This window comes from Halichoeres trimaculatus, unplaced genomic scaffold (assembly GCF_033239565.1).
Source record: "Halichoeres trimaculatus isolate MK-OKI-2021-1 unplaced genomic scaffold, fHalTri1.1 fHalTri1_scaffold_4, whole genome shotgun sequence".
NCBI classification, from domain to species: Eukaryota; Metazoa; Chordata; class Actinopteri; order Labriformes; family Labridae; genus Halichoeres; species Halichoeres trimaculatus.
Window position 1 is genome coordinate 12860290 of NW_027437182.1, and position 10329 is coordinate 12870618.

General features: G+C 40.9%; 1 protein-coding gene across 3 annotated transcripts in view; it reads right to left on the bottom strand.

Annotated features, from left to right (window-relative positions):
* The window catches only part of rabgap1l (RAB GTPase activating protein 1-like), a 108660-nt gene extending 99071 nt beyond the window's left edge, over positions 1 to 9589 (bottom strand). Inside the window, exons 1-6 of one of the 3 annotated variants that reach the window (XM_074668346.1) lie at positions 9406 to 9589; positions 3414 to 3637; positions 2851 to 3001; positions 1723 to 1927; positions 939 to 1113; positions 213 to 370 (exon numbers count right to left, since the gene is read on the bottom strand). In XM_074668346.1, coding sequence (XP_074524447.1) covers positions 213 to 370; positions 939 to 1113; positions 1723 to 1927; positions 2851 to 3001; positions 3414 to 3551 — 827 coding nt within the window. In that variant the 5' untranslated portion in view covers positions 3552 to 3637; positions 9406 to 9589. Of the gene's footprint in view, positions 1 to 212; positions 371 to 938; positions 1114 to 1722; positions 1928 to 2850; positions 3002 to 3413; positions 3638 to 9135; positions 9233 to 9405 lie in introns of those variants that run through there. The other 2 variants (XM_074668344.1, XM_074668345.1) reach the window with 2 other exon arrangements.
* Between the last annotated feature and the right edge of the window lie 740 nt (positions 9590 to 10329).

The following is a 10329-nucleotide window of genomic DNA, read 5'->3' on the forward strand; positions in this document are numbered from 1 at the left end:
TGTGCACACATTTGTAAATATATTATACCCATTTGCAAATCTGTTTACACATTTGTGGATCAGTTAATGCATTTGTGGATTGACTCGCACATTTGTGAATTAGTTCACATATTTGTGGATGTATTTACACGCACAAATAATTATGCTACATTAAAAGCTTCAAAATTTAGCATGTGTTAATCTGCATATGTGTGTATGTGTGAACAAAGCACCTGAAGTTGCCCTTCCCATCATCCTCCTTAATCTCCAGAGAGACACTGAAGGTGTAAAGATCGCTGTCAGGTGGACCAGACTGCGCTGTGTCCCTAATGTCTGCCGGCCGTGATGAACGCTTGAAGGCTGTTGAGAAGCTGTACAGAATCCGGCTGACCTGAAGGGGAGAGACAAAAAGACACCAAGCTTTATTGACCAGTGGATGAAGCAGAACAGAGGGTAGCAAGGGAGAGAGAACTGAGAGAAAAACAGGGGGAAAGTTGACATCATGAAATCATGTGCTGCAAATGTAAATGAGTAGGGAGGGTTGATAAACAGGCCTAGAAAAAAGTCAAATTCATAAATTTAACTTAAGGGATATTGATGAACTCAGCACAGGCTGAAGCTAGAGACAGTAAAATAGAACAACAGTGCCCCCAGCTGGTGAATAAGTGTCATTATTTGCTGGCTCTTCAACATATAGTACCTGTGGCATGCAATACTGTGATATAAATATACTGTGAACAAATATTCAAAATATATATATTTTTAAATAAAGCATTTCAATCATCCAATCAATCATTTTTTGTTGAGCTCTTATTCACATACCTTGGACATCTTGACAAAATCTTCTTCAGAGTCAACTTGTTGCTTCATATTATGAGATGAAATAAAACACGGCTGACCTTAAACCGTGTGACACTAAAGTATGTAAAGTGAAATGGAAATTGTTTGGTATGACTTACAGCCTCTTTGATGTGACAGGAAAAGACGTGTATCTGGAAGTCCTCCGAGCTCCGGTAACTCTCGGTGAAAGAGAAACAGTCACTCTCCACTGAACCCTCCCGGCCTCGAGCGCAGAACAACACTTTGTAAATGGGGAAGGAGGCGATCTCTGTGCCTGAGGCCTGGTCCACAATTCTGAGGAGAGTCATGTCAAATGTCAGACAAAGCTTTGGTCAAGATTTCCAACCACAGAAACAATAAATTCAAATCATATAAGTTTATTCTGTTGCAGGTTTTTCCTCTTTCTATTCATTGACATTTGTGTATGAATTTGTGCTTCTGTTAAAATGCATACGGATATTCTTTATTGTTCTGGGTATAACAAACTTTGTATCACAACAGTCCATCTCATTTACAGCGTTAAACTTTGACCTTGTCAACAAAGCCTCCATTAAATTAAGAGAATGATCTAAAGACATCCTCTTTAAAGTTATCATGTACAGCAGAAACAGCATCATTTACTGCACAATCAAAAAATGGCACGACCAGTTTCCTCATGCTATAACCACCTCATCTGTAACTTTACTTCTTCTTTTGCTTGTTATCAGGCCACAGAGATGATGGTAATGAACTTTTTTAACTCATAAAAGTTCACTCATATCTCTGAGCTATTCTAGCCAATCTGCAAAGGTTTAAACATCCCAAAATGAAACTGATACCTAACTTGTCTTCCTTTTCTTGACTGCCTTTATCACAGGCCATCTGAATCAACACAAAAACAGCCACTGCCTTAACGTGTCTCACCTGACAGAGCCATCTGGTCCACAGGGCACATGCAGTGTTATGGGGATTGGGATGGCACTTTCAGCTCGCAGTGTAGCCATGGCTCTCTGAGCCTCCGCCTCATTGCGAGGGGCTTTGACCCAGGTGCAGCCAAGGTAGGATAACTTGTTGAACTGGACGCTGTCCTCCTCTGGAGCTGTGGGGCTGGGTGGTGCTGGGCGTGCTTCTGTGGGCAGCAAGGAAGGTTGTGATGTTGTTTCATCTGTAAAAGTTCAAACCTGTCCCTAACTTTACCACAGGTCAAATTTGGACCATAGCTGCATGATAAACCCCAATTTCATCATCATTTTAATACATCAATGTGTCTTTTAACATGTAGCAAAATACTGCCAAGACGACAATTAAAAAAAAATAGTTTACGCACATTATGCATCAGCATTTGACCATTCAGACAAAGCCCTGCATATACTGGAGCATGAATAGAGCTGAAACTTTGCGGTTAAGTAGATAAGCAGTTTCGATATGGAGTTATTTTAGATTTGAAGAGAGACACAAATGTAAATAACAGCTATATTGTAAGTGAACATGACATAATCTTCCTTGTAACCAGAGAGGGGCCCAATTTGAATCAGTAACGAGACACAAACACAATAATTTCAAGAACAAGAAATCCCACGATTCTGGAAAGACTTCAAAGCATCATGGGATTACGATTTCACACATCAACATTTTTCACATCAGGTCTTCTGACAGCTCTACAGCATAACAGTTCATTTTAGGTGAGAAAAAACAAACAGTGCAAAAGCACAACTGAGAATGGGTAAACATGTGAAGGTCTGAAAGAACTACACAGAATTTGTATGTGCTTCTTTGTGTGTGCATCGGGGGGTTCTCTAAAATGACCTTTGACCTTGTATTTTCACACTTTACAAACAGGAAGTAGAACAATGAGAGCAGCGGTTGGACTTCCACTGCTGACTGAGTCTTGCCCTGCACCACACTAACTGTTTCCTTTCAGTTAACTCAGCAGTGATAACGTTCTGAACTCTGGCATGACTATGTGAAACATGTTTCTACTGTAAGCAGATAGATGGGTGAAGCTGACAGACTACTTCAAATTTATCTACAATAAAGAGCCCTAGTTTTTACCTGCAGGACGGGGCTCCAGGACTTGGCTCTCTGGGTCCCTGTGCTTCTCCATCTTTTCCACGCTGCTCTTCTCCACCTTCACTTCATCGTCATCATCATCCAAGAGCTCTTCCATAGCTTTCTCCAGCTGCTCACTGCCATTACAGGACATCTGACAGAGGAGACAGAGAGAGAAAACACCAGACAGAAAGAGATGTGACGGCAGAGAAACAGGCTGAGGGTATGTGATGGTACAAACAAGAGTGAAGCTTCCTGAACAGAGTCAAAGTGGAAATAAAATGCTGATTATGCTGATTCCACAATGACTCAACAAACAGCTCTTTCTGAAGTTTAAACTGGTTTAAATGAAAATGTATTCTCATCAGACTATAATGGGGAATTATCAAATCCAGAGGGAAGATGAGTGGAAAAACTGTTTTGTTTTTTCTGTTTTTACAGTTTCTGTGTTTAACCTTACAAAACCGCAAATCTAACCTGTAACCCCAAAGTGGCCTCATTTTAGGTTATTTTATGATAAATATTGCATAATAAACTATTTAAGTTAGGTTTCAAAGTCCACTGACCTTGAGTTTTGGTCTTCCCCCTGAGCCCTGAGGTGACCCGGCAGCACTGGACTGGACCAAAACAAACTCCTCGCTGGTGACAGTGGCGACGGACTCTGTGGAGCTGCTGACTTTTCCGAGCGAGGAGCTGTCATCCATGGTTGGCTGCTTAACTCCGAGTCGGCTGGGGAGACCAGGGTTAAAGTTCTCCCCTTCCTGTCAGCCCGGCTCTGTAGGAAGACAGCCTGTGTGCACAAAGAAATGGATTGTATTAGACACATTTCATTACAGGCAGGCTCCGTACCGAAAAAAAAAAGAAACTGAGAAATGAGAGATGGATAACTTTATGTGTGAAACTTTCAGAAATGCAGGTGGGTCTCTGAAAATTTGAATAAGGTAAAAAGCTTTAGGTGAAAAGGTTATTTCTATTAGTTTTTTGAAAAAGTGAAAAGTTTGATTTCTATATGAAAACTTCACGTTCAGTGTTTTGTATTTTCTTTTGTTATTATTCATGGAAATTTGACTGGAAGGGGAAAGTTGGGTCAGGAAAGGTGCAAAAGAAAAAGGTTGACTGCAGCTTTGAGGGTTGTCAAGGAAAGCTGGGGCAAGAACTCAAGAGAGCTTCACAAAGTGTGAACTGACGCCCCCAAGAAAAGTTCTCCAACTGTCGTTTTCCAAACATCACCCCTAAACTAAACACAACTTTTAAAGCATCTCACCTGAGCTAAGAAAGAATAACACAGGTCTGATGCTCAGTGATCCAAATATCCTCTTTTCAGATGCAAGTCACTTTTGTATTTCATCTGAAAATCAGGTATCTAGTAGAGATGCACCGATCCGATCCTGGTATTGGGTATCGGCGCCAATCCAGCCCCTCAAAACTGGATTGGGTATTGGTGAGAAAGGATAGATCCAAACTTGACACTCAGGCTAAACTATGATTCAGTTTACAAGGTATAAAATTTTACAATCAAAAAGTCATTTCTTTAAATTCTTTTTCTAACTGTTAAACATTTAAACACATATAGTTTAAATAAATATTAACTTAAGTAATTCCATATGTACTCATTTTTGTCTTTTACTCAAAACATTACCAAACTTATCCCACGGTAGAGCATCCAGGTTATAACTTCACATTGATCCTGGATCAGGACCGGTATCGGTCGATACCCAAAGCCCAGGTATCAGTATCGGTACTGGGACCAGAAAAACTGGATTGGTGCATCCCGAGTATCAAGCAACATCATCCCTGATGCAGGTAGAAACAATTCCTTCAGGTGTGGTATAACAAAAGTTGAAATATGATGTAAGAAAGGCTACAAAAGCTAGAGTTGTTATACACTTGCGGATCAGTGTGACTCTTTCCCGGTCCCAAGGTTAATTTTTTTGAAAAAGATACGCTTGCTTCCAACTTAATCATATCACTGCCAGCTCATTAAAGCTCAAAAGAGCGTGTGACAGTGAAGCAGACTGTCATGTTTGAGCTATGAGGTGGAAAACACATTTTCTGTCAAATTTCGATGTTTTGAGAACTTTTTGGGCAAATGTTGATTTGTGCTTTTTCCTTCAACTTTGTCAGTTCTCTGAGTCATGCTCTGCATGTTTACAACACAGCATTAACAAACAAGCACTGTCACGTCCATCTTCACACTTGTATCAGCCCCTGGTCTCTACATGTTCCATCCTGCTGGCTTCGTCATTTCATCATGAGCTGGATTACACCTCAAGAAAACATGGCCTGAAGTAAAGCTAGTAGAAACTGTATAACAAGGAAGTGTAGATAATTAAACTCATGTATAATCAAAACAGATTCCTGTTACCTTTCTTAAGAGATGACCCTCACTGATAATGAAAAATGACTTAAGGAGAAGCGAGTGATGAGCGAAAATAAAGTGAAGGCTCGGGCAGCTTCCAAAGACTGTGGGATTGAGTTATGCAGTGTTTAAGATGATGCTGCAAAGAAGAAGACACACATTCTGAACTCTTACACACACAGCCAAAACCACACACACACACACACACACACACACACACACACACACACACACACACACACACACACACACACACACACACGCACACACGCACACACACATAAAAACAAAGTAGAGAGCCAACGCATGAAGGGACCATTCATCCACACACAGTGACATGATTACATGCATACAAAAGGCATTCATACACCCTTACCCCTTGCAAATTATATTCCTAAATGCATTTGCACGCACACACAAGGGGAGATCAGCAGGGTCATGCGCTCAAATCACACTTATTGAATTACACACAAAGCAGAAAGCAGACTGATTCACTGAGGGGAAAAGTCACCTCAAAAGGGGCACAGATAACAACACTGCATGCTGGGACATTAGGACATTCAGAGCTTGCATGTATTTTATCACATCTCCTCGAGGAGGAGTTCAAGTGGCTCTGATGTGGTCGAGACAATCCAGTAAAACGGAGATAGCAATTAGTTTTAAATACTTAATATTTACTGTGCAAGAAGGGAACATCTCATGATCTCCCTCCCACACAAACACAGGCTCACTGGCTCAGGGAAGCAATGTAGGACAGCAGTCAGCGTACTTTGGGTATATTAAATACAAATTCACAGGCAGCCTTAAACGGAGTTATTCCTGATTAATTAAACTTCTGTCACTTTCCTTCCTAGCTGGATTATCCCAGTCTCTGACTCTCACTGTGACAAACTAGCCCAGTGTCATGACTGGCCTCGGTTGGTGCCAGCATGGAAACTGTGAGAGGCCAGTGGTGCAGACATACTGAACAACACCCACAGCCACTCAGCTAACCAGACACATTGCATCAATGTGGGTGTGTGTTTCTGTGGGTCGGCTTGCCCTGCTGTTTAGTTAAAGATACAACAGTGTCAACATAAATGTAATCCACTTCTCAGGGATCGAAGCAAAAAACGTGATGTTTTAAACATTAAAGTGCATGACACTGCGTGACAACCAGCAGCTAATCTTACCTGATTTCTCCTCTGATGTCTACCTGCCTGACTCCTGTCTCCATCTGACTCTGTTTGCTTTGTAATCCGAGTTTACCTCCGTTTGAGAAACACGTGCAAAATTGCCCAGTTGCTCACACTGTTGAATGAGCATGCAAACACTGAACAGACCTGTTTAATGGGTGTAAAAGACAATACCACTGTAAGGGCTCGGCTGATCCTAACAGCAGATCTGGGCAAAAGTGCAAAAACATCCCAGTGATGAAATATTACAGGTTAACTCAATCAGTTTAAAAATGTTAAGGGATTGATTCAGGCTGAAATACGTCAGTTTCTTTGCATCCAAGACCGAAAGCTGCTCTAATGCTTAGAGGCTCTTTTTTTAGTGACACCTCACACCTGCTGCTCACTTCCCGTTACGCCTGACGCTTCAACCAAGTTATTTTCATAGCCAAATACCTGACCTCGTGTCTTACATCTGCTTATGACAGATTCAAATATGAGATTGCTGTAAAAAGAAGAACACTGTTCAAATCTCACAACCTGGTTCACACCTGTTCTCAAGAAGTAAAGATGTTTTCTGAAAATCCAACAGAAAAGTGATTAACACAGAGCACATGTTGTTTCAGCTGCTTTTCCTAAAGTCGTTCCAAAGAAAACAACACTCACAATAAAAGGCCGCTGTTGAAAAGTTTGGCCTACATTCAGATGGGCACTTTTTGATTCCTGTTTGTTAAAAGAGCCACAGTCTTCTCTCAGGTACAGGTGCTCCCTGGCAACTCATTGTTAGCACTATTTCCAAACACCAGTTTGTAAAGCCTCAAAAAGTGGTAGCTTATGATGAAGAATGTGGTCCAGGCTGACAAATGAAAGCGGATTTGAGTATAATGTTGTTTTACAAGAAGCTGTTTGTATTTTTAGCAGTTTCGCATGAAAAGTTCCTCAAACAACAACTCCAATGCACACTTAATAGCCTCAACAGCATGACCACTGACAGGTCAAGTTTGTTCTAGTGATTATCTCTTACAATGGCAGCAGATAGAGGGTGGGAAATGACAGGCAGCAGACAATATTTGTCAGGATTTGAGTGCAAAAGAGCATCTGAAGTGGACTGTATAACCCTGTAAGAAGATGATATGAAGGGTGAAGTGAAGTATTTAGCTCCTGCCTCACTGACATCAAACACTCAAACAACAAAATCACCCATCACATCCAAAATGTTCCTCGTAACATCACACAACTCAGACCTATCCAACCTGGTTTCTTACCCACTTTCACTCCGCTCCCTTCACACTTAGACTTTGGTACTTTCACTGGCTTCGCATTGGGCAACGAATCCACCTCAAGTTCCTCATCCTGCTACAAAGCTGTCACCATATTCCTGACCAACCTTGAAAAACACAACTCTTTATCTCGCCACCTTCAATCATCAGATGCCAACCTCCCGTCACCAAGACCAAATACCGCACTTTGGGGGAAAGAGCTTTTCCGTCTCTGCCCCAACTCTTTGGAACTCTCTCCCCCCAAAGCTCCCCAGTGCTGACCCCCTTACATTATTTGAAAAACAATTTAAAACCTACCTTTACTGAAAAAGAGGAAACAATACATTACTTTAACTCTATTCATTACCTATCTTGCACATTATGTCAAGTGTCTTTGAGTCTTTCGAAAAGTGTGACAGGGGTCATATCAGTTATTTTCATCATTATTAAGTGTTGCATCTTTTTTTTCTAAATTGTCCAGTTCTCAATCCAGCATTTGTAAAATAAACTGGACAACCAAGTCTGATCTATAAGGCTCCATTTCACCTAGAACTCAATGCATCTGCTGGGAACATCTTGATATCCCAGCAAACCGACAGAAGATTCAATGTCTCAGCAGGACAGGACCTTAAAATTCTTAAACTCAAACACAGCTGCATGACAGTTTCAAACTTAAGTCAACCCAGAATTATGAATAGAGGTCTGAAATATCAGTCACATGAAACATCATTTTTGGTTTCAGGGTTCGGTTAAAATACGCATATTATTATTTACTTGATATCATCTGGCTCTGCTTCAGCTATGATTGTGAATCAGAGGCGTTTCACAAGTGTTTAAAAAAAAAAACACACACACACAGACTGTAGTGATGATGTCACCCAGACACATTCTGGAGGTGATCCAAAGACAGAGGGGAAAAAGCTTTGACACCACAGCAGCCTTTGTTATGTCATTTATGTAGATATATTTCAGTAAAGCTACATGGTGAGCCCTCCTGTTGAATTAAACTTAACTAGGTGGCAGATACTGGGAAAATGACTCAATCACAAAAACTGTCACCATATGACATCAATAATGCAGATGTTGGTCTGATTCATTGCTGAAAAAAAAAGGAGAAAAAAGGACAGTTGTCACTGTCCCTGAAAATTCAGTAACGGCTTACAGTAAACTATAGATGCTGTTCTCATTGATGACTACAGGCCTGGATAAAGCACATCACAGTCCCACAGAATCAGCAGCAGGCTAGATAGTACAGCAGCTTTTTAAATACACATGCAGTGCTTGAATTTTAATTGAGTTATCTGTCAGAAACGCCTGTCTGAATGGAAGGGGGTACACACAGAGCTGACTTGTAAAGCGGATAGACCCCTTTCATAACAGCTAGCTACGGCAACACAGCACACACACACAAGACCCACTAGGCACAACGAGCTAGCGACAACCCAACTAATTAACACAATCTCCGCTCTCGTCTCCTCGCTACTATAGTAATAACATAGTTCAGTCTCAAGCCAACCTGTGCGCAAGGAGTGAGACACCAGGACAGGTGAACGCCAGCTTAACAGGAAGTACCTATGTGCACCAGGCTAGAACAGCGAGCTAATGCTAAGTGTGGCTAACGCTTTCCAGCTCGAAGTCCAAAACAGTTGGACCACTATCACCCCGCCCGGCTCCGTCCGGAGCAAAATGACGGGAACGAAGAAGGAAAACAACATTTCTCTTTTCACTGCATGTAAAAAGGGCACTGATATGAACATATGTGCCAATAAAAGAGCTGTCAACTTACTTGTTAAAAGCGTTGTAGAGTTTCTCTTTAGCTAGGTAGCTGTCAGAAGAGTTGCAGCGAAGATCGTATATATTCGATAAGATGTATCACTCAGAAGTCCAGCAAAGATCGCATATATTTGATAAGATGAATCACCAGGGAGTTCAGAGATTCAGCAACACGCCTTTGGAATGTCAGGACAACTTAACGCATGCGCCCTGCTTCAGATTGCCTACAAACCCATACCTTCATTGTATGAAAAGTTGTGATTCGGGAATTTTAGTAATCATTTGACTTCTGCTCTATATTATTATATACATGACCACAATACTGTTCTTGTTTACATTTGTAGATTGTATTGTTTGGGGTAACCAAGAATATTTTGCCAATATCATAAAAACGTGACTTGTTGGATAGTCAAGTTTGATTAATAATAAGACAAAAAATGTTACAGTCTCAGTGCTGTGTTTTACGTGTGTTTTGCAGTGCTTACTAGAACACTCAGGAAAGCTTTATGCTTTTTCCCCTGCAGAAGTGCTTTAGAAAGCTTATTTGTACAGGTTTAGCTACTTTCTCCAGTTTATTGTAACAATACACAAAAGCCATGCTATTTCTCCCAGGCAGGAAGCCAGATTGTCCACATGAGTGGGATTCAAACCCAGAGCCTGCTGGCTGTGAGGCTACCCTTCCAGTCCAGAGCTTACTTATTTAGGTTTATCTCTCCAGGTTTATCTCGCCCTCTCTTCACTGCTTTGGGGGAAGGCCACTCATACAAAGCCAGAGCTATTAAAGCCAGATCACTGACTGACCTTTAACCTGAGGTTTAACCAGTCTTTAACTTTGCAAGTTGTGCTCACAATCTTTATTAATCCAATAATATATATATATATATATATATATATATATATATATATATATATATATATATATATATATATATATATA